The 24,583-nt window shown below is 43.5% G+C and overlaps 1 protein-coding gene across 2 annotated transcripts in view; it reads left to right on the forward strand.

Moving 5' to 3' along the window:
• Positions 1-23,584, forward strand: part of ARIH2 (ariadne RBR E3 ubiquitin protein ligase 2) — a 33,715-nt gene extending 10,131 nt beyond the window's left edge. Inside the window, exons 3-15 of one of the 2 annotated variants that reach the window (XM_064453625.1) lie at positions 8,456-8,523; positions 10,244-10,307; positions 12,670-12,817; positions 13,471-13,592; positions 14,507-14,616; positions 15,641-15,758; positions 17,228-17,278; positions 17,377-17,398; positions 18,953-19,104; positions 20,180-20,323; positions 20,674-20,742; positions 21,687-21,770; positions 22,233-23,584. In XM_064453625.1, coding sequence (XP_064309695.1) covers positions 8,456-8,523; positions 10,244-10,307; positions 12,670-12,817; positions 13,471-13,592; positions 14,507-14,616; positions 15,641-15,758; positions 17,228-17,278; positions 17,377-17,398; positions 18,953-19,104; positions 20,180-20,323; positions 20,674-20,742; positions 21,687-21,770; positions 22,233-22,304 — 1,224 coding nt within the window. In that variant the 3' untranslated portion in view covers positions 22,305-23,584. Of the gene's footprint in view, positions 1-8,455; positions 8,524-10,243; positions 10,308-12,669; positions 12,818-13,470; positions 13,593-14,506; positions 14,617-15,640; positions 15,759-17,227; positions 17,279-17,376; positions 17,399-18,952; positions 19,105-20,179; positions 20,324-20,673; positions 20,743-20,961; positions 21,645-21,686; positions 21,771-22,232 lie in introns of those variants that run through there. The other variant, XM_064453626.1, reaches the window with a different exon arrangement.
• Positions 23,585-24,583: the final 999 nt, after the last annotated feature.

The raw sequence follows: 24,583 nt of genomic DNA on the forward strand, positions 1-24,583 counted from the left end.
AGCTACCAAGATGATCAGGGGAATGGAGCATCTCTCTTCAAGGAAAGGCTGAGAGGCCTGGTTTTGTTTAGCCTGGAGAAGAGAAGTCTGAGGGGGGATTTCAAAAATACCTATAAATATCTAAAGGGTGGGTGTCAGGATGATGACACTGGACTCTTTTCAATAGTGCGCAGTGACAGGACAAGGGGCAATGGACACAAGCTGGAACACAGGAAGTTCCACCTGAATATGAGAAGAAAACTTCTTTACTGTGAGGGTGCCAGAATAGTGGCACAGGCTGCCCAGGGAGGTTGTGGAGTCTCCTTCACTGGAGACATTCAAACCGTACCTGGACACGGTCCTGTGCCCCCTGCTCTGGGTGTGCCTGCTTCAAGCAGGGGGGTTGGACGAGAAGATCTCCAGAGGTCCCTTCCAACCCCTGCCATTATGTGATTCTGTCCCTAAGTACCTCAAGTACAGGAGAGGTATTAAAGCCTCTTGAAATATTAAAATGTGTATACATAAGAACAGAGTGAAAAAATTGTGTTGAAAGTTAGTGTCCATAAGAACGAACACTGGTGAATATTTGTATATTTTATTAAATAGTACATATTTAAATATCATTTATTATGAATGGTAGACCCTGATAGGGAAATGTGACTTCTCCACAGAACCCCTAAGGTGCTGTTTGGCAATGATAACACACTACTTTAAAGCACCTGTAAACGCTAGATTAGTCAGGACGTGTAGGTTTATATCTGTACCATGTTCTGTGTTTTAATATCAAGCAACATTATGTGGGGCAATCAGTCTGAAGTTGTAACCCTTAGGAGCACAAACGTTTGAGACGTACCCTTGTCCTTCAGCTGCTTTTTGTTTCCAAATGGAAAGATCCTGGAAGTTATGCTATACGAAAGCTGTGTTGTTGCCTACTAGATTCACAATGCCTGTAGTTTAATAGTATGTTAAACATCAAGAGGACGTAAATATGTCTGTAACTGTCTTCAGTGTGTGTTTTATTCTGGCTTGTAAAGGCTTTTTGTAAAGCATAGTAGGTTTTTGTAGACTTCTGGTCAGCAAGGTAAGAGAGTAGGCTGGGGAGCCCAGACCTTGCAACCTTGTTGACAATATCATGAAGTCATTTGAGGAGAGAAATTAGTTTTGTTCCTTATTGCCTGGGACTGCCAAAATTTTCAACTTGATTGGAAAAATGAGCCACAAATGTGGAGGGTGATTATAGCCCTCATGTTTCATTGTGATTCATGCCTTAAGTGAATCTTACATCCAGTATGACTCTGCAGTGAGCAAAAAAAACCTAATCTGTTCACAACTGTTGATGAGTATGGTCTTCGTGGGAGGTGGAGGCAAGACATCAGTCATTAAAAATGCCGAAACAATCTTTCAGTAACTGTTTCATGTTGCAAGGTTACAGCTGGACAACATGATCACAGGAGTGGCAAGAAACAGCTGAAGTGCGTTGCCAAATTTGTGTGCTGTGCCTATTAAGGATGGCACAGCAGAAATGAGCTCTGTTGTGTATTGTGAAACACTGTTTTACAAAGCAGGTGTTCCTCCTCTTCATTTTTTTATAACAAAAGAAAAACGCCTTTAGAAGCTAAGATTGTCAAGTAAAGGACTATGTTATTTGGGTCTGAACAGCAATTACTCACTGCAAAGTTACCAAAGCCTTGCGCTCTGCATGTGCGTGCTGCTGTGGCTGTGTGCACACACCAGGGCTTTCCAGTTTGAGTTGGCTACCCTGTGTCCTGAGCTACCAGTCATGATTGTGTGAATTCAGGTTATTACCTGCCCTTCACTTCCTCCTTGTACATCCCCCTTTATGTCAACCAGAAAGAATTGTCCACTTCTCTGTTTTGCTAGAAAAGCAGCTGGGGAGGGGCTGAGCTGAATGCAGCAGTGGGATGTGTTGCTGGGGTTTTGGCAGCGTGCAGGGAGTGCAGTGCAGCGTGCATTGGGCACTGATGCTCTCAGACACTACATTATGCTGGAAAGAATAACTCCAGTGGGTACAGCTGGGGAGTCTCCTGTCAATCTTCTTTCTGTGTGCTGTCTTACAGCTTTCTTGGTGTATTTCTTTCATTCTAAATCTTTCAAAGAAGAAATCTCATAGCTATTTTGTAATAATGCCTTCTGGCATACTATCTTGCTTAAGTATTTTTTTAAATTTCTTTCTGAATCTCCTCAGGAAGAATAGCCTAAGAGCTTGAGAAATACGTATGTTGAGATTTCCTAGCTGAGTCCTACTGATCCTGTTTGTTGGCAGCTGCAGCTGAAATTGTTGCTCTCCTGTGTAGGAGAGCAGATGGATTAAAGCAATGTGTAAGTGCAGAGAAGGAGTTAGAATTTAACCCGAGATCCCCTTTCTTCAGCGTGTGGCCAACTGGGTTGTTCACTGACGGCTTCACAAACCATGTGTATAATACTGGCAGTATTTGTCATTCCTAAACTGCACTCTGCCTCCTAAATATTCTTCTAATCTTGCAGACTGACACCAGGTCTCTGCATGCCAGAGGGTGAGTGATGGGGTACAGATTAAAACCCTGTGATGGAGCAAAGCTCATGTAGTGCTGTTTGTCAAGACCTTTCCATGGCATCGAGAGAGCAGCTACAGACTCTAAATCACATTTCTTTCCCTGGTGCAGCCTGCACTCTGCAATCACGAGAGGGGCTGAAATGTCAGACAAATCATAAGCAATACTGTGAGTGAAACCTAAAGATGGAGGGCTTTTTCTCATGTTTTTTTTAAGCTTGACTGAACCCAGAAAAAAAAAGCAGAGTATCTGATTTTGTTGTAACTTCATCTTTTTTCTGATAAGTGAAATTAATTTTAGTTCAGTTTTGAAAACATCCTTCTAATGCTCAGAAACCTGTAACAGATGTGGAGAGCTTTGCCACAAGACTTGGAACACTTTGGATGTTTATGGCAGCTTAAGCCCCTGTAACACCATGAGTTTTCTACCAGGACTGCATATTGGAAGTCTGCTTAAAAGAGGGGTAGATCAATGCAAAGAGGAAAATGTGGTCCAAAACCAGCTTTTTTGCTGCCCTTTTATTTCTTCTTAATTCCTAATATTTCTGCAGTTTTCTGAGAAAACCTCCAATAAAAACAGGGCAGTAGGATAGTTTTTCCAATGGGGCATGGAGGGAATCAGATCTACTTTCCACAGGAGAAATGAGTGTCACTTTCTTCACCTCAGTATCCTTAAGTAAAGCATGTCTGAAGGTATTTTTTTTCTTCAGCAAGATTACTCAGTACAAAGTATGGTTTCTTTCTAAGGTGTTACTGTTCTTTACTGCAAACTCAATTCAGTCTCTATTTTGCCCATTGTTGCTCACCAACAGCAATAATTTCAGAGGCTCTTGCTCCGTGTGTTTTTACTGTTGTAAAGAATTTAAGAGTGCGTTTTTGGGAGTTCTGATGCAACACAAACTAATATTTTCCCAAGTTCATCCTTTCCTTGTAGAACTATCAAAAACTATTTGTAGATTAAAAGAAATACTTCTCAAGATTAATCCTATTTGCTTAAATCTATTTGTATAAAAACCTTTGATTAAGGGAAGCACAAGAAATAGAAGCTGCAATTCTTTATGACAGGTTTGTGTTCATCTCAGCCAGACATTTTAGTGCAACCCTGATCTAACATGGAATTGTCATCTTGGTGCAAAGCCATGGGATGTCAGCTCCAATCAGATCATAAAATCTCCAACTCATTCTAATTCTTTTTGAGAATCATGTGATGATTCTTGTTTAAAATTCCTGATACCATATCTCTGCAAAAGTAAGGATTGAAACACACCTCCAAAAAATAGGCCATCCTTGGAGAAAAGTGAAATTAACTCATGAGATATGCATGCAACATAAATATGCATGAGCGATTTCTGTAGAATATAAGCTCTACAAAAGATAGTTGGTTTTGAGCTTTTAGGAAACATTTCTGTCTGAATTAACAACTGTCAAAGTGGCACGGTTGAAAAGGTTTTCTGCTGCAGAGAGCTGAAATTACCAGTTCTTCGAACAACATAGCTTATCTAGAGAAGCGAGTTGAGACAGTTTTCTTGGAGCTCTCCAAACTCAGCAAGGTACCTGCAGAGCTTCTTTGCAAATTCTTTTGATATTGTCTTGTCCTGGAGAGTGCCGGGCTCTCTTGCATTTCAGAGGTGTGAGAATTTTGCTTATCTTGGAGAGTAAAGAACCCAAGAGGTAAATGGAGATAGAAATAATAATAAAAAAAAATACTGTGCTATCTTCCAGAAAATTAATAGATGTGTGTTTAATGTGATGGCATTTCTTCTTTGTTCTACTTCCAAAATCTAATTTTGTCCAGCACTATGTAAATTTTTCAGACTTTTTTACAACTCCTGTAGAGTCTTTCCCTTATGTAGAGCAGTTTCCTCTTCGCACCCTTTCTGTGTGCTTAGGCACCGTGCCTCTTTCTCAGTGCAGTGATAAACATTAGCATTTGGTGCCCATTTCTGGCAATCAGCAGTTTTCTATCACTGGGAAGTCAGAGTTAAGCTGATGGAGGTTTGGAAGAGGCTTCTGAGGTGACCAAATTCCTGTTTTCAGGAGAAGCTGGAAATTGCAGATTGGATGAGGTCCTCTCTTTTCAGCTTTGCTGCCACATGGTGAAGAAGCGTTGTCTTCAGTCATAAATTTTTCAGGTTCAGATTTGGACTGAGCTGATCTTTGATCTTGAAGTTTTAAGCTGATGGTGAGAAAATGTGGAAATGAGAATGAGAGAAAGACAGACGTTTTTAGCATGACTACTGCTTTCAGCTTTTATCTTTTAAGCTTTAATAAATTTAATCACAGATAGAAGAGTTCTGGAGAAAGCAAGTTATGTAGAAGCATTGCCACAATGTACCAGTGGCAGACAAAACCTAAAATAAAGTGCAGCATCTAAAATATGCATTCCCTTCTGCACTGTGGTCTGTAGGAGTATTTTACTGAAATGACCTGCTGCCAGCAAGACACTGAGTGGGCTATCTCACTGTCTTTTTTGGGTCTTAGTATTCTGAAATGAGAATAGGAATGTGTAAACAAAGATGGCAATTTATCAAAGGCATCTTTTTTAATTTGTTTTATGTCTGAGACAAAGTATTATGATTCCTGGATAACCTGAGATTCTTGTGGCACCCAGTGACTCTTTCTGAAATGTTTTTTAAGTTTGAGATACTTCATTGTTTGAAGCTTCTGACTGTCCGTGAAATGCTGTATTGGACAGTGGGCCTGAACAGCAACCAAGGCTAATTTCCTAAGCTGCGAGGCTGCAGTGAGTGTGTACAGAGGGAGAGAGGCTGCAGCTCTACAGAGCTTTTCCAGTATATTGTACATTGCTTCTGCAGTACTGTAAGGTAATGAATTATGTACATATGGACCAAACTTCTGATTGCAGTGGTGTTTTTCTGAGCTTAGCATGTTTTGGCTCCTGCTTACAAAGAAATACTTGAATTATTCTGGGGTGTTATTGTGGAAGAACTGGCTGACTTGGCACAATCATTCACTCATTGTGAATGTAGAATCATTGAAGAGGCTGGGGAGTGCTACTAATCAATAGAAGCAGGCTTTTGTTAAACACTTGTTATTCTTCTCATGCTTGTTTTCTTGAATTTCTCCAGTAGTGTTGGCCCCAGATGGTGTTCACATTTGCCTTCTGAATTACCAGCCTTGCTGTTGGTGAGCAGTTCATAGATTGTAATGGGGTGAGAGTCCACGCAGCAGGCATGGCCCCAGCCTCATCAGTTACCTGCTCCTCTCCCATCCCTCTTTCTTACAGTTTAAATGTTATCTATCTATAACGTGTAAGAACTAGTACTTCCATGCCAAGCAGACTGTGGGTACGTTGCTGCACCTGGCTGACTCTGGGATGACTTTTGTGCAAGACGGCATGCACTCCAATCAGGTAGTATCAAAAGCTTTTCTGCTTCAGGGCTTTTATGAAAGTGGACTCATGTCATGAACCTGGCTTTATGAATTGAAAATGTTTTATTCTTGGGTGCTTTTATGATGAAAGTAATAAAATTAGCGCTACAGCTGATCCTGTCAGTGCTTGCAGTTGGAGTGAAATAGGAATGGTCACAGAAGCTATATTATTCTTCTAGATCTGTTAATCTGGCATCTTTCTGGAGCATTGATTCTACCTTTTGCCTGACAAATAATTTTACTCAAAAGCATTTGATTCTCCTAGAGTAGTTTGTTAGCTATCAGGAATGTGTGTGCTAGTATTTGTATTTCTTTTTCTATAAGTCTTCATTCTTGAACTTACTTGGTTCCTCCTCTGGGAACAAGTAACGTCATGGAGCCATGATGCTGCAACAGATGTTACACCTCAGGCTCTGAAAATCGAAGTGAAAAATACTCATTTTCATATGTTACAGATGAACTTCCCATTTAAGTCTGGTGGTTTTTTTTTTTGTCAGGATGGTAGTTCTTCCTTAACTGCTACTGAGAAATAATTTCATTGCTGTTAGAGAATGATTCATTAGCATGTGGTTTGCATTTGCAGGAAGCCAGTCTTGTAGAGACCACATTCCTGATGCTTGTTTGTTTTACAAACACAAAATGCAGATGTCTTCCTTGTACAAGCAAGTCAAAGGTGTCTGTCTGGGTCTGCCAGGCTGGGGACTTCAGATCAGCAACCCATCCAAGGCTGGCAGTGGCGCTTCATCCGGCCAAACTGGAGCAGAGTGTATGTGTTGTCAACAGCAGCCCTGTGTGCCACACTCCACCTAATCCCAGGCTTCTGTGCCGGCAGGGAGAGCAGCACCACCTGGGCAGCCTTTGTTTTCTGAGGGCCACATCACTGGTAAAGTCGAGGAAGGTGCTGTGCCAGTTGTCATGCAGTGTGAGCTAATGCTTCCATTCTTCTAGAAAGAAAAGATTATATGAACATTGAAAATTACTCTCTTGTTACTGGGAATTCTTAGTGGCCAGCAAAGTGGGCAAATCAGAAAGTAGAGGTGGATAAGAGCTGTTTAAAAGCCCCAGCTGCATCATGTATTGGTGCTGCACTGGTTTAGCTCACTGAGCAAACTGTCCAGCTCTGACAAATGCCAGTGCAGGACCCGGGGCAGTATCATGTGGCAGGAATAGATCAGTTGTGTTGTGAAACTGCACCTCTTCAGTAGGGTAGATTTAGAAGAGTAATGAATATGCTGCTGCTAGGCATGCATAGCCTGTCTGTTTTGTAGAAGGAGCAACCATTGCTTGGTTTTCCTTCCAGGGTTGTGCTGGGGTTGCTGTGTCTCTATATTACCAGTACATCAGAACCTGTGATTCACCTGTGGCAGGATTCAAGAAGGCTTATGGCTTTGCAGCTGGTGATTGGGACTGACAGCTTCTCTAGAAAAAAAGAGGAGCTCTTCCTGCAACTGGGATGGAAGGAGTTGTGTTTTCTGTATGTATAGTAGAGGGACACAGGTGCTATGGTGATAGCTTGACTTGGAGTGGGGGAGATAGAGCCCTTTAAAGTCAGAGCATGTTTGAATGCATTGCGCTTGCCCAGGTGCTTCCCATTCCCAGCCCAGAGAGGAGGGAGCAGGCAGGTGTCATGAGTCTTCTGAACTCCCCTGGGAGAGCTGCCTTGTTTACAGGAGGCCTGCTTTGTATGATGTCCATGGGCCTGATAAAGGCATGAAGGGATCCAGAGGCAGGTTGAAGGTCCAGCAGCTCAGCAGATGCCTGTGGTCTTGGTGGGTATGAGCTTTTTTGTGCTAGCAGACCAGTCTGTTTTCTCCTGAAATAAACTAATACATAGAAGCAAAGAAGAACTTGGTTGCTTGTACCCTTGTAACATGACTTTAAATGTTGTGTTGCAGTATTCTAGAGGGTACTCAGGCTAGTACAGACTGTGCGAATGCTTGCCAGAAGTCTACATAATGCAAGCAACTCTGTATGGAAATAGTCCCTGTCACAGTAGCCTTCCGTCTTCCTATCCCAGTCCAGCGTATAACTTTCTTCTCTACAGTGAAGGCTTGGGAAAATGTTTTGGTTTTTTCCTCCTACCCTTTGCTGTCTCAGCATGTCTGCATCTGCAACTTGTTACTGCTTCTCCAGCTCAGTAAGTGGTACCTGTCTACCCTGCCATTCCTACTTTGCACATGTAGCAAGGACCCTGATCCCAGTATGGTCTGGGCCTCTCAAGGGGTAGCCACAGTCAGGACTGGACATGGGGCTTCCATGAGCAGTTAAGCTATTCCAGTGAATTCTTGATTCCTTTCTGTGCTGTTGTGACTAAGTATGTGAGTTACTTTGGGTACATCCGTGCTTCATTCCAACCCATTATTGTAGATGCACTGGCTGTGAAAATTGTCTAGTAGTTTAATGAGAATTCGGTATCACTGGGCTATTGTACTGAGTTTGCACAATTTATTAGTTGTATAAGATCATAGTCCTAAGCAGAGGTCTGGCCTCAAAATATGCCTAACTTGACTTTTTTTTTTCTTTTCCACCTAGGTATCACATGCTGTTGCAAAGCTAGTATTAGTTAGTTTCCACTGGCAAATCTCAGAGATTTTGGAAAGGTAAGTATAAATAGTCTTATCTCTCTTGTGCTCAGTGCTTTTCCCCCTTGCTTTGCAAGAACGCTCAGCGTGGTCCATAAGTGTCTTTTTGACAAGCATGTTTGAACCTGAAAGCAGGCCACCCAGTCCATTCCAGGGAGCGGAGGAGAAACACTGTTTTTTTGAGGCTGCATTGCCTGTAAGGAATTTATAAACAAGGAAAAGGTAGTGGTGGCAAATGTCTTTCAGTCTGAGGAGTTATTGTCATGCTGGGAACCCTGTAGATGCATTTAGTTTAAACTTTGAGATATGAGATTGAGAGTGCTGCATCTATATTTATTTATTTTAATAAATATAAAGATAACATATGTTCCATTTTGAACATATGAGCCATAAATCATAAAGGAGCACTGACCCTATGCTAATGTATTCTTTAGTAGTACATTCACATTGAAATTTTTGCTCCTGAACGTAAGTCATGTTTTTTTCCAAGCTGACTAGCATTTGGAGAGTGGGAGAAGATGGTGTGAGAGAACTGAGTGCAGCCCCTTTGTTGCTTGGTCAATATCACTGTAACAAAATCCTCCAGCTGATTTCAAAAAGACGGTTCGGACTCTGCCCAAACATATACGGGAAGTGTGTCAGGAGGCACTGCTGTCTGGCCGCCCCTCCAGAAAATACTGGCTTAGAACTGAACATTGTCTGAAAATAGAGAGTACATCAGTCTGACTCATTCTGCCATGCCGTTTTTGGCCCTGTAGCCAGCAACTTCATCCAGAGAACGTACGGGAAACGCATCTTGTGTATGAATATTGTTGCAGCATCCTTGGTAACTGGCTCATTGGTTACCATGCATCCTGTGAAAGCTTTGCTCTGGGGAATGTGGAGGGTGAGATTCCTGCTTAGCAGGTCAGGGCGATTCTGCAGGTTAACCAGATTCTGCGGGTTAACTAATGAGAATTAAACAAGAGGAAGATCGGGGAAACGTTTACTGCTAAAGCTATGACATTGCAAGTTGTTCTTTAGTTGATCTGGTACTCAAACTTCTGTCTTGGTACAAAGTGACATTATCAAATGAAAGCTCCCGAGTACAACTAAAATGTGCTAGTGTGGATTGAGGATTTACAGCACAGTCACAATAGTGATGCTGCTTATTTCTGAATTCATTAAGATATAAAAATTCCTCTGCAATGGAAGTCACAAACAGAAAACTTGTTTGGTTCTAAGGCTGCTGATAGACAGCTTCATATGCCTAAGGGGTAGTAAGTATTTACTCTGTGACAGATTAACTAGATAATAGGCTGGAGTCAAAGTGAGACCTGACCAGGGTAGTTTGGTTTTGCAAAGGAGTAGGAGACAGACAGGAGCCTTGGTGGAGTCTGTTAGTATGGGGCAGTAGCTTAAGACTGCTCTAGGAGTGTGGATAGAAAATCTTAGCTTCAAAAATAGTTTTTACCGGGGAGGGAGAGAGTTGTGAAGGAGCATGAGGAAAACGGTAGTCCATTACTGGGAGAAGTATTGTTCCTGTTTCTGATTTTGAAGAAACTCTCGTTAAGTTTTGTTGATGAGAGTTCAGCTCGCTATGTGAAGGAGCCTCACACAGGACATGTTTCCACTTTTCTTGTTGAAACCTACCCTGCCGTTTGCACAGAGCCTATTTTTGTTCAGACAAGAAGGATCAGTTTAATAGAGTGAAATGTATTCAGAAATTGATTTGATCATTCTTCAATTGCCTTTTCAGGCACAAGTCTAATGCTGCCCAATTGCTAGTAGAAGCACGAGTTCAGCCCACCTCATCCAAACATGTAAGTATGCTAACTATTTTGGTCTGTTCCCTTGGCAGACACCTCTGACCCACCTCATCAGAGGATTGCATTACTAATGGCATAGTCTGTCCCATATTAACCCTTTGCAAACTCAGGTCCAACACCCTAACTCAATGCTGGGTTTACTTTTTAAATGAGAATGCATTCAAGAGATGCCTAACATTTAAATAGCAGCTTTGCTGTTGTCTTGCAGGTAGTGTTCAAGAATTACTTGCCTCAAGAAAATTAAGCTCTTTTTTTTTTTTTTTTGCATGAGTGATTGTACACAATGGAAGGAGCAGAGTGCATGTGCTTCGCTACCTCTTCCAATTCTGCTCTCCCTGTAAAAGACACTTGGGAAGCTCTGGCTGCACAGCGTGAACGGAGCTTGTCTGTGGCTGGAACCAGGTTGTTTTTTGGTGTTTGGGTTTTTTTTCCTCCCCCCCCACCCCCCCGAGATGACTGTTTGCTGCATTGCTTTGCTCAGGGATGCTTAAGCCAAATCTCCCAGCGGTGTTGCCACTGAGCCGGTCAGTAGTCATATTTGAACCCACAGCTTGTGTTTTGCAGCCAGGGCTACACAGGTCTTTAGATACTCCACCACCACCGTCCTTTAAATAGAAACTTCCTGTTGCATGTTTACAGATTTCATTCACAGCCAGCGTCTTCGTACAATCCGCAGTTATCCCAGGAACACGTTGCAATGTGTCAGATTTTGAGTGATAAAATATTACATCTGAGAAACACTCTTTGGATTGGGGGAAGGGGAGATTTTAAAAGCTCGATTTGGCATCTGAGCTGACTTGTAACTAGCAGAGAGTGAAAATGCTAAAACAGCTGACAGGAGTAAGCTTCGTGGACTCAAAATAAATTATCTGCCTAGAGTCCAGAAAAAAAATTATCTTTTCTATTTGACATACCTTCAAATTAGTCCATGTATTTTGAGATTTGTCTGAATCTTGTATCAGCTGTCGCTTAAGTACTCTCTGCTGCAATGGTGAGTTCATTTTGGGAAGAAAGATATTACAGTTAAAAGGTTAGTTTAAGTCTTTATAAACTTGGTTTGGTAGGCAACTCATTACAGTCTTTTTGTATGTGCTAGTGCAAGTTGCTCTCTGCTTTGTCTCATAATGCAGAATGATGATATTTTGGGCCAGATGCTCATACTGACCCCATAGGGAGAGCTACAGTGGTGAGCTCGGAGGGACAGCTTGCAAATATTTGAGGTAGTGCACTTGCTGTTCAAGTTAAGCAGTTGATGTAGGTAATCAATGCAGTTGCAAACTTGTGGCATCTTATTCTGGTCCATAAGTGAGGCTACTTAGAACAAAGTCACATTATTGCCTTTTTCATGTAGTCATGCTATAAAGCAAGCTCTGCTTGTCATGTGGCTGCGTATCATGCTGCTGCTTCTCTATGTCTGTGGCATGCAGAGCTAGGCATGGAAGCTGATGGCTGTCTCGCACAAGCTTCTCAAAAAGTAGCAAAGTTTTAAGTAGATGAAAAGTGATTATGTGACTTCTCTGTGAAAGAAGAAATAGGAACATAAACTCCTGCTAATAGCTTTGTAGAGCCCTGCTTTTGATGATGCTGTGCTAGACCTAGTTCTTCAGGTTCCATAGGTGAGCTGAGATGTCTGGGGATTAGATCTGTTGCCTGGGGATTAGTTCTGCACTACCCAAGGGAGATCCAGACTACTTCCCACTGGTTTGGTGAAGCAATAGCAGAATTGTGCCTGAGTTGAAACAGATAGTCTAATACTTTTCAGCTGAAGGGGTGGTGCCTGCTTTGCCAAACATAACACAGGCAGAAGATAAGAGACGTGAGATGATGGTCTGTGAACTCCCTTTCTGCTCTGTATAAACGCTCTACACACTGCACCTTCAGTTGTCTCTCCTCTTACCCAAAATCATTGTCTAGAGAAAGAGCACTGCTAAGCTTGCTTCCAGCTATAGCTGCTCTCCAGGGCCTGTGGAACAGAGTCTGACCCAGCTAACAAAGAATATCAGTAAATTCTGGGAAGGACTGGCACAATGATGTATTTCCTCATTTTTCACACAAGGTGAGAGTAAGAACCAGAAAAGTAAAGGTGAGTTCTGGGTAGCACTAGATTAGAGGCAGGAGCTGTTCAGTGACTGTCAATACATCTGCTCTGTGAGATTAAAGAGGTTCATGAGAAGGGCTGACTGTTGGGGCAGCACAGCACCCCAACACACAGACTGCTTATCAACCTGTTCTGGCCTGGAGCTCACCTGAGACCATTGCCACAATGAAGGTGCACGCAGGTGCCTGTGGATGAGGTGAGAACAGTCTGAGAGACCTGGGATGCTTTCACCATAATGCTGATTTATCTCTCTCCCAGGCAATGGTACATTCCTCCCATCACTGTGCAGTGTGCATGCAGTTTGTCCGGAAGGAGAACTTGCTCTCTCTGGCTTGTCAGCACCAGTTCTGTCGCAGCTGTTGGGAGCAGCATTGTACAGTGCTTGTCAAGGATGGTGTTGGAGTCGGTGAGTTCAAGCTGGATATGGTACTGGGTCTGAATTTGCCATATCGGCCGCTCTGATGATGACTGGCTGAATTGGTCTGAAACATATCGTAATGAGAAAATGGAACATGGAGTGAGTATTTGCGACAAACTTAACTTGAACTAGTGGTCTTACCTGAATCCTGGATTAGTGTTGGCATACCACCAGGAGAGCACTGGGTTCGTTAGGCTCCTGCCTAACAAAACGTGCAAGTCTGTTGATCCGTTTGCTGCTTTTCTGCCCTTGTGATCTCAAGAGCATGACTGTAACAAGTTAGAAGCTGCAAATCTGCTGCATTTTGAGTTGGTGTCTCTCATGTTGCACCTCCCCTGGAGTGCTTGTGGATGCCAACATCTGTTCCCTTTGTGTTGGGTAGGAAGCCAGATACTTTAAGTATCTGACCTTGTGAATACTGGCAGAAGCACTTACTGGTCCTGGATGCACATGTGCCCTGTTGTCTTTCGGTGAAGACAGTTGGGCTTCAGCTTTTCAGCAGCCCTGATAGATTTGTTTCACACTTGTGTGCTTCTTCCCAAAACAACAGATGGCACCTAGGAAACAGTGTTGAATGCTCTCTGTGCATTCACTCCTTAGTATAAGTTGTACTGTGCTGAAATGTTGCTTTTTGTTCTCAGGGGTCTCCTGCATGGCTCAGGACTGCCTGCTTCGGACACCAGAAGACTTTGTGTTTCCATTGCTGCCTAGTGAAGAGCTGAAAGACAAATACAGGCGCTACCTCTTCAGGGACTATGTGGAGGTATTGCCTCTTTCAGTTTTAAAATACCCTGGGTCAATTCATCAGTGACTTGCAGAAATCTTGTTTTAAGTGTCTCACTGCATTGCTAATCAAAGATGTAACTGCAGCAAAACTGTCCCTGATAAACGTGATGTGGCTGTTCCTGTAGGACAGCCTCGCTGACAAAATGCTCTGGCAGGTTGCCAAAGTAAATTCTGCTGTAAGGTCACCCAGTAACTCCTTGGCTGGTGCTTGGCTCTTTTCTTGAGGCAGAATCCTCAGAATATTGAGGCTGAGAAATTCAGACTTCAGTCTGATTTTTAAAATCCTTCTTGCTCTTGCGTAGGTATTTTAGGTTCTGAAAAATAAGTCCCTTATCTTGGTGTTGCACATCTGAATTGGCTTGCTCAATAACATTTTATGTGAAGTTTTTTGAAATTAGCACAGCAGTTGTTAAGGTTAAACGTGCAGAAAGTATTCTAGCAACAGAGAACAGACCGGGAACAACCAAAACAGCGTGAGAGAGTGGTGTCACCTCTCTTTGATAAGAGACCCTTTGGGAGGAAACAGCCACCACAGGAGAGCAGCTAAAAACATTCTGGGACATAAGGAGAGGATGGGGAAAGAGCACAAATGGATTAAAACTGTTTGTTCTGTGTCTTGGTGGGGTCTTATGGTTGTGTTGCTGTGCTTACTTGGTCTGCAACCCTCCATTTGAATTCCCTGTTCGAGAGAAGCTGTAAGTAACAAATATTCCCTTTCCTAATGTGGAAGAGGTCTGTCTGCTCAGCTATCCAAGACCTGGTGACAGTTTTCACTCTTCTTCAACAATAAATAACTGATTTGTATGTTTTTGAGGGTAGGAGTGGTTAAACTTGAATAGATAATGCTCTTGTGCACCCACTGCTGATCTTACCACCTTGGTATGTTCACAGAGCCATTATCAGCTGCAGCTGTGTCCTGGTGCAGACTGTCCTATGGTCATACAGGTACAAGAGCCAAAAGCCCGGCGAGTGCAGTGCAATCGTTGCAGTGAGGTCTTCTGGTAAGAAACAGAGAAGGTTAAAGATCACGGGGAAAGTGTGTGCTGTCGTCAGAGCTACTCCATTTGCTTGCCAACAGGTTCAGTGTGTAGAAGTATCTCAAATGCTTTGCTAGAGTTGTTTGTAACTTGAGTTAGCTTGAGAAATTGGACACTTGGGGTCTGACTTCTGCAGGTGGTCAACCGTTCCCTCGCTCCCTAAACTCCGGGGGCGTTGGGTGTTCTGACAACCAGAGAATGCAGGGCTTGAGTAATGAAGGGGTTACAAATCTACCATTCTCATCTTTTGGCTAGATTACAAATTTTGGTACAGACATAGTGACTGGTAGAGATTCTGGTAGTAGATGGGGAGGCCTCAGTGCTACCTGCTGGTACTGAGTTTTTAAGTTTATTACAAATATTTGACTCCCAGATTGTCTGGTGTGTTTTGAGGCTCATGCGAGAATACATTTCTGCTGAATAGGAATGCTAATGTTCCTTGTCTGACTTGTATATGGGACCAGAAAAAAAAGGTAGCTTGTAGGACTGCTGAATTGTCTTCTGCTCCTGGGTCTCCAGAACCACTGCTGTTGAGAATGTCTGTGGAGCACAATACAACTGGTTTAGAGTCCCAGCTTACTGGCATCTCCATGCAAATGGCCCTTACTCACCTGGTGCTAGTAAGGTCATGCTAAGGCAGGTGCCTGATATCTTACCACTGGAGTCAGGCTACTTGTAAAGCCAGTGGTATGCCCCAGGCCTCTGCAGTCATGTTAGAGGTCCTAGGGGGGATGTGTCAGCCCGCAGACACATGGTTTATCAGAGAAGGCCTCAGTTCACTCTTATCCTGACTCTGACTTCTGCACAAGAAGGTGGGACTTTATTGGAGTTCAGCCTTGGTCTTTCCACTCAAGTAGTACACAAGTGCATTTGCATTCCTGACCCTTGCTTGGCCTCCCAGATTTTGGTCATCAGGAAAACCTCAATTCTTCAGTCACTTCCATGGAAATCAGTCTTTTATTTGTTTGTTTCTCCCCATGCCATCAAGCTTTAAGTGTCGGCAGATGTACCACGCACCCACAGACTGTGCTACCATTCGGAAATGGCTCACCAAGTGTGCAGATGACTCCGAAACAGCCAACTACATCAGTGCTCACACTAAAGATGTAAGGGCAAGCACCTGCATGTTTTTTCTTGTCCTCTAGTCCTGCCTGGGAAGCAAGATACAATTCTATACATTGTGTGCTGCTTTTTCGCAGACTGCAGCTTTTCACAGCTCCCTTGGGACTGTGATAGAACACAACTGAACACCTTGGGAATGCTTTGCACAGGAAGTCCAGCTGCCCTCCTGCCATAAGGACCTGGTGGTCCTTATTCTAGACATGGTGTGAATGTCTTTGGCAGCCAGGTGTGCTGCCTTCCCATGGGCAAAAGAACTGTAGTTGCTTTGAAATGATCAGTGGAGATGTATTTAAAATGGAGGGAGAGTGTGTAGTAAGTGTGGAGTCAGTATCAAATAAGGCACTACTGGTGTTTAAACCTGAACAACTGTGCGGAGTACTGTGAACTGGAAAGTGAGGGAGATAAAGTCTTGATTTGGCAAGGACAGCAAAATGGGGTAGATGAAGTCTGTAAATCAGACATTGAAGTACTTCTAGTGGATTTAGACCCAAGAAAAAGACATAGTATTACATATTGTGCATTTTACCTATAGAATTGTCTTGAAAAGTTATACTACCTTTATCCTCTAGATTAGCTGTCTGCAGATTGGAACTTTTAATGTCTTTTAGGGATTTTGTGGCCTGACTTCAAAATAGTTCTTAGCTGGCAATTGTTCTACCGTAGCCAATGACAATTGTGACAGTGCTAATGAGCCACAAGCTTCAGTTGTGTTAGGAAAGTGGGTGCTTGGATAGACCAGAGATCTTAAATTCCCTTCTTTCTCTGGAGAAGGTGTCAACATGCAGTGGCATTGTTTCTGCTACGCTCTTTTGTAGAAATAAGGCTCTGTTATACTGAGCATTGTCCTGGCGTACATTTTGCCTGCCATTAAGCTTTATAGAAAGCAGCAAAACTTATTCACTTCTTTGTACCAACACAACCCAAAAAATGTCACTCAACTTGATACACCAGGGCATCACTGGACTGCTGTTGGAGTGAAGTGTGCAGCTTTCACTGTGGTGAGACAAGATTCTCTGCAGCTAGCTAAGTTGTCATCTGTTAATGGCTGCTGAAGGCAGGGCATAGAGCTGATTATCTTGTAGTTAAGTAGCTGGCTGTGGAAGCTACTGCAATATGTGAACTAATTAAGTCCCTGTGTCTGAGCAACTGCTAAATGGTAACTCAGTGAGACCTTCAGTTTTACATGGAGTAACAACAGCAAACTTGTTTTGTTGAGCAAGCAGTCTAGTGCTGCAGCTTAACAACTTCCCTGGCTTTGCCTTTCTGCCTCATTTTTAATGGAGCTGTCAGGAATTGGTGGGAGGCAGGGTGTATGTATGTTAATATTCTCATATACTTGTATCCATATTAACGGAAAAAAAAAGCAGGAGGGGAATAATCACGCAAGTGTTGTCATTCTCACAAAGGTTGCTAGAGGCAGAGTTGGATCTAACAAATGCTTCTGTTTTCCCAGTGTCCCAAGTGCAATATCTGTATTGAAAAGAATGGAGGCTGCAATCACATGGTGAGCAATTCCCTAAACACATCAGACCTTCCTTGTTCTAAACAGAATTTTTGTCCCAGCTTTCCAATAACCAGTGCCTCCTGTCTCTTCTTTTTCAGCAATGCTCCAAATGCAAGCATGGTAAGTAGGATTTGGAAACAGATTTCTCTGCGGTGTGTGCTAGTGGTTGATGTTATCTTCTTCGGTGTTTTTTTTGTTGGGATTTTTTTTTTGTGATATGAAGACAAATTGTGATCATAAACTGAAATATCCCCCCACCCCCTAGTAAAAGGTGAACAGGCTATTAATTACAGGCTTGTGTGTAATAGCTTTTTTGTTTCCACTGGCTGTGATCTCAGCTGGATTCTGATTCAGTGGTAAGCTCCTTCTCCCTGACATTTCCATTGTAGAGAGAAGTCTCTAACTCTGCTGTAATATTAACAGTGGAATCCATCTTAGAGGATAATATTAAATGCTTTCCATGTCATTGTATTCATCATCAGCTGAAATATACTGGCAGAACTGAGCCATTTACTCAGATCAGCATAAGTCCTTCTGCTTAGTGATGGAAATAATGAGCTTCAACCCAGATGAAACTGTGAAACCCAGGAGCTGTGAATTGTTCTGCATAACGTTATCTGTTGGACTTCTCAGACCATCCCTGTGCAATTAGCAGCCTGAGTGTCCTTGGCCCATTGTGTGGTCTTACAAAATGACAGCGTGTTCTTGCACTTTTCTTTCCATGGCAGAATTAATTTCTGTTGCCTTGGAGCAAGGTAGTTTGTATTCAGCCTTCTAAGTTAAGTGTGTCACTAGGAAATACTGTAATATCAGAACCTTATTTTGAAGATGAATAAAGATTGCCGTCCTCTCTCATTCCTTTGCTTTGGGGTCCTCAGCAGCACTGGACGTGCTTTGGTGGAGCTCTGTGACAAGGGTGAGCAGGCAGCTGCCAAGGTACCATGGTGACTAGCACTCAAGAAGGCTGGTGAACTCTGGAAATACAAATATCAGTCTCTTCTTATGAGTAACACAGAAGTGATTCCTATTGTAGCAACTTAATCTCCATCTTTTTTCCTTCCCAGCAGAACACTCACAGCCTTGCTCTGAAATCGGGGAAACTGTCATGCAGGTTTTTCTATTGCTCTCTTCCCTCCACTTTCTTCCCAGTTCAGTGGCTCCTAACTTGAAGTGTCATAAACCACTGATACCTGAAGTTACCTGGGTAGTTCTTTCCTTGAGAGAACTGAGGGCAGACTTTCTTTTTCGTTATTTAGGTCACTTTTGGATTTGATTGATAGTATTTTATTCAGCAAGAGGTCCACATGGGGCAGTATGCCAGTGGCAGGGAGGATGCAACTTGCAAATAAGACTGCAGCCTGCCACTTCTTTAATCTAGAGTGAGCCTGTGCAGAGCACAAGTACAGTTCTGCCCATTGGTCTTGATGTGCAGGATGCAGCACTTCAGGATTTACTTTCCATAGTTGCATGGGAAGCTGTACAATGAAAATCTTCAAGACAGGCTGGTATTTTTGGCTCACTGTTGTTTTTCATTATGCAAGGTGATATAAAATGTATATGTGTCTTGGCTTAGCAGAAATATCTGAAAACAGATGGGCTGTGTCTCCTGAAGCTTTTCTTTCTCAGAGGCTTTTTTTCTGTGCATCACAGTGGGTTTTTCACTGTTTTCTGCAGACTTCTGCTGGATGTGTCTGGGAGACTGGAAGACTCACGGCAGCGAGTACTACGAATGCAGTCGGTACAAAGAGAATCCTGATATTGTAAACCAGAGTCAGCAAGCACAGGCCAGGGAGGCCCTTAAGAAGTACTTGTTCTATTTTGAGAGGGTAGGAGACATCTCCTTGGCCAGAGCTGCTGTAGCCTTTTAATGCTCCCTGCCTGGTGCAAAGGTCATTGCCAGCAATCTCCACGCAAGAAACTGCCCAAAGAGAATCTGTGCAGAATTTTCAGGCCCTGTTGTTTTTCACTCAAAACCCTACCCTGCGAGTCCCATCCAAACCAGTAATGTTGTATCCAAAGCAAATCATATTCGCTCCTATATTTCCTTGTGCTATAGAAAACCAGTATTACCTGTGTGCCACTGTACTGTTTTCCAGCAGGCTGAGTGCTGCTGCAGTAGATGGATATTGCTCCAATCATTTCCTTCCAGGACCGGGGAACTTCAGTTCTTTGCAGCATGTCTCTATAGAGACAAAGACTAGATAAACACTGCCATGTTCAAAGCTCCACTGGCTGTAGCAAAGTTTTAGTAAAGTTTCATGTAATGACATTTTTTAAAGTTGCAGTCAGAGCACCTCTGTCCACACAGCAGGCTCAATGCACCTGGCCATGCAGTGCAATTCTAGAGCAGCATCTCTAGAAGGGAACGTGGTAGAGGTTCAGTGCTGCTGCATTTTAGTTTCTCCATTAAAATGAATTTATTCTTCACACCATGAGCCAAGTCCTTTGGTTAAATAAATGTGTTCATTCCTGGCTCTCCAGACCAACCGTGTGTGGGAAATGGCCATGCTTATAGTGTGCACATGGATGTTGGAGTTCGCTGAGCCCATGTTAAATGTTCATTTAAACTCTTGACTTTTCTATAGAAATCCTTTAAGTAGGGGAACCACCATTACTTTCCATCTTGTTAGACACAAGGTCATTGTGCAACCAGAGGACATTCCCACTCTGAGGAGCTGGGTTTGCTCCCTGCTCTTTGCTCCTGTCAGTCTGTTGTATACAGCCTCCGCTACTTGCTACTGGAGGTGTTGCCTTGCTGTCCTTTCCCACAGCATGTCTTGCCTTGCTGGACTCCTGCCCCACTTCAATTTCTGCTTGCTAGAGCTTGTGCTTTTACAGTAGCAGTATTCTGGTCTCACGCCAGTTTTTTCTTTCCCCATCTCCCCACCCCACCCCTTGCAGTGGGAGAATCACAATAAAAGCCTACAGCTGGAGGCACAGACATACCAACGAATCCAGGAGAAAATACAGGAAAGAGTTATGAACAACTTGGGAACATGGATTGACTGGCAATACCTACAAAATGCTGCAAAACTACTTGCAAAGGTTGGTAGTTGTGGCTTGTTTGGCACAGAGAAGAGAATACGCACCAGAACGCTAAATTAGCAACACCAAGTGAAGAAGGGAATTTAGGGGTTGTGGGTTTGTGGGACAGTACCTCTGGTCTAGGATAGGAACTAGCCAAAAATTGTCTGGAAGTGACCTCTGTGAAGTTATACTTTAACTGCACAAGTTCTTCCAAGGAAGGTGTAGGAAAGTCCACTGTGAAGTGTCCATTAGTCCTTGTCAAAAGGTAGCTTCTTAGCCTGTAGTGATCACATAAATGTGAATGTGCTGACTTCCAAGTCTGAGACTTTTGTCCTTCTTTTCTCTCTCCTCTTCCCACTCCCTGACAGTGTCGTTATACCCTGCAGTACACATACCCGTATGCCTACTACATGGAGTCTGGTCCCAGAAAGAAACTGGTAAGGTGTTGTTTGTTGGTTTTTTTTTTCTTTCCTGATAGCTTTTTGGTGTGTAGCTGGCAGCATGCTGGGCTGAATTCCAGGGCTTGGCAGTGTCTGAAATATTAGTCTTGAGTTTGAGGTAAGGGCAGGGCAAACAGTAGGTGGTTTTGCACCTTTCCTCTTGACTTTGAGTTGTCCAGCAGCTCAGTCCTCTGACACTTTACATTATTTTCCCAGGGCAGCACTGCACTCTCACTAACAAGCAATTTATCCAGAATGTTTTGAGGCTGGAAGTGTGCATTTGCTCTTTGGTAAGACTTATCACAGTGCTGTGGGCCACATTTCATGTGAAGAGCTGCTGGAGGATAGCTTTTCCAGCCTTGAATCAGGGTGTAGCTTTGCTTTTTATTCCTGCTGCAAGTTCATTACTGGCTTGCATGTCCATGGGCTGGACATGTCCAAAAATAGCCCTGAATTCACTGAAGAGGTGGCTTCATAGACTTGTTGTCCAGTAAAACCTGTTAATCAGTCTCTCCCCATAGCATTGTATGTATTCTCTAAGGCTGTGGATGGATGTTCACTTCTGGGTCCAACTGTGCCAGTGGAACAAGTCACTACTCCCAGCAGTTGTTAACAGTCCCTCTGCTCTGCTTGCAGAGCTGCTCATGAGAGAATTTCCTGACCCATTTATGGCAAAATGAGCTGAGTTAGGAGATATTGGTCACTTTTTACATTGGCTGGGTTAATTTTGAGTAATGCAGGTTGGGGAGTGCTTAACACAAGAAACTCCTGGAAGGGGTGATTCTGTGTAGCTGAAGGTGGAAAAGAAGGAGGCACAAACATGCTCTGTCAGGACAGCTGTCGGCAGAACACATTTGTCTGCTCCTCAAGCGTATTGTGTGCTATGAAACTGTTCCACTAAACTAGTTTCTTGTTGCTGTCTCTAATTTTGCTCTTTGCAGTTTGAGTACCAGCAGGCCCAGCTGGAAGCTGAAATTGAAAATCTCTCATGGAAGGTGGAGCGAGCAGACAGCTATGACAGAGGGGTGAGTGTTCTTCTTGCTTGAGTGTGCTGGCTGGATTTTGTTTGTTGAGTTTAACACTCCTGCAGGAGCACTAGGGCAGTTAAGTTGAGGGTTCTGAGAAACTAGATCCAGAAACTCACCTTTAGACAGAGGATGTTGTAGAGTTGGTGTGCTCACTGCCATACAGGAGAGGAGGGAGGGCTGCAGCGAGTCCTGCAAATTGAAATGGGACCAACAAACATCTGGAGGAAGCTGCACGTAGCCCTCTGGTGAAGCACAGATTTCTTAAGGGCGTAGCTTTTTAGACAGAGCAGGAGCCAGGTAGCTGCAAAGAGAGCCCACATAAAAAGGATCTACAATCTTGTGACCCAAGGTTGCATGTGAAGGTTGGAGCTTCTCAGCTGGAGCTGAATCTCTCCATAAGCAAAACGAGCTCTTCTCTGAGTAGTTCATGCTAACGGTTTCTTTATTCTGTTTTACCAGGACTTAGAGAATCAGATGCACATAGCAGAGCAAAGACGGAGGACCCTGCTGAAAGACTTCCATGATACATAGACAGGAGGAAGTGACAAAGTGCAGGGGTGAGAGCAGCGAGTGAAGTGATGGCAGCTTCACTGGGATAAGCAGGCACTGCCTCTGGGAGAACACAGCCAAGGACAAAGCCACCCCTCCCCTTGCAAGTCAGACACATGCAAACACCACATCTTAGTCCAGTTTGTTCTCTTATCTTTCTGTTTCTGTTTCTGCCAGGCTAGAGGCCAGAGTTCAGATTGGCATATTTCCTGGGACATTTCCCTCCTGCCCTTGATGGTTTCAGAAGGGGAGGGATTTTTTCTCTGAATGGCTGTTAATAGTATTAGATCATTACAATTTATGTAATTTTCAACGGTTGTACAATTATACAAAAAAAACTTAGAATAACACACAACCCTTTTTAAAAATAAATTGGCAGTGGAGTGTTTTTCCTTAATCTGCTTGGAAATTTAATGGGCTTTTCCCCATCTCCCTCTCCCTTCCTCTGACCCAAAAAACCTCCTAGGCACTGAAGGAGGTTACAGAATATCTCAGCTAGATTTTCCGATGCTCCTTTAGCCAGGGCATTGTAGCATTGGCATTGCATGAGGAGAGTGGCTGGTGTTAAGAGTGGCTGCTGCTGTGTCTGACCTGACAGTACCAGCAGTGGCCATGATTTAGTATGATTACATGTGACATCTCTTTTATTGTAAGTCAGTTGTGCAAAATCCTGCTACACAAACAAAAGCAAACAGAGGAATTGTAGGGGAGAGACCAGTTTAATACTGGGGTATATGCCTTGAGTCAGGTCAGATTCTGCATTTGATGAATTTTAGGTCTTCCATGTAGATTTTTGCTTTACTTGTTTTTGTGGGGAGGGTGTTGTATTGCCAAAGTGAGTGATGAGGGAATAGTAGCATACAGTTGTTAATCAAGGCTTGGGGCTTTTGCAGAGTGAAACAATCCATGTTATAACAGTGCCATGCAGCCTGGTAAAGATTATTTGTGCCTGCTGGGTAACATGGCTGAGAAAATTCTATCCCATTCATCAAGGTGAGACTAAACACAGCTACATTGTGAGGAGGAAAGATTATGTACAACACACTCCCTGGCACATGTTGGCAATGTGGACGGGCACTTGAATCAGGGCCTGCACCAAGCCAGGCAGAAAATTAACTAGCAGAATTAATTTATTTGTATATTAGTATTGATACTGGTGGGAACTTATCAGAAAATTGATCGTTAGGAGCATGTGGAGCTTTTCTATTAACATTCTTTTTTCTAATGTAAAATATACACCAAAATAAAAATATGAAAACCTAGTTCATCTTAGTAGGGGTTAACATGAAAAAGGTTACTTAAATGCTGACGGTTGCCTGTTTGCTACAGGAAGCAGGCCGCACGTTAAGATTTCACAGGCATGTATGCCGCCTGCACCAGGAACGTGTTGTTTGCAACCAGTAAGGTGGAGCTGGAGTGTCTGTTTTGAGGAAATCTTCACCTCTGCGGGGAACTCATGGGATTCTCTTCCGTGCTGTATGTGGAAGTGTTGCCTTTGATGCATCCCTGTATACGCTGTTGCTCTTACATAAGGTCACTTGACAGATTAAACTGGAGGGGGAAAAGTGCTAAATTCCTGCATGTCAGAATAAGCTAACTCTGCTGTTGGAGCCTTTTTTCATGTACCTGAGACGTGTGAGCCAAGTTATTTGCAGCATGGATAATTGGGCAGATGCATTTTAATGAGAAAGATGAATCAGTTTAAAGGAGTAACAGCTGTCATAAGAGCTAATCCTCTGGCCATGCTTGTTGTACACAGAGGAGATTTTCAAACTGGGAGGCCTTTTCCTTCCTCCCTCACTTCCCTGGTATGGGATATTTCCTCAGGGAACAGGGGAACGTACTGCCGAGGAGCTGCTGGCAGTGGAGTGGGGGTTACAGCAGCAGTGGCTGAGGGGAGAGCAGGGTTGCAGAGAGGTGGCTGGAGCCAGGGTGCGGGGCAGGCCCAGGGAGGAAGCCCATGGTTTCTGGGAGCAGTGCTGCTTGCTACGCAAGAGATCTCCATAACCATGGCTCCTTGTGTTCCTGCTCCCCTCCAGGCCGGTGCCAGAGGTAGATACATCCTTGCTCCATCCTCCATCTCCTGTCTTCATTCCCTCCTCTGCTCCCAGCAGCAGCCTCTCTGTGCCCTCCCCATGATATATTCTAGGGTCAGTCTCTTCCTTCCTCTCACCAACCCAAACGATAGTTGTCAAAGTCTGGGCACGCTGACCCGGGGGAAGGGATGGTGCAGGGGAAGGCTTGCTGAGACCCAGCAGTTT

The sequence above is a fragment of the Phalacrocorax carbo genome, chromosome 6, assembly GCF_963921805.1.
Source record: "Phalacrocorax carbo chromosome 6, bPhaCar2.1, whole genome shotgun sequence".
Taxonomy (NCBI): domain Eukaryota; kingdom Metazoa; phylum Chordata; class Aves; order Suliformes; family Phalacrocoracidae; genus Phalacrocorax; species Phalacrocorax carbo.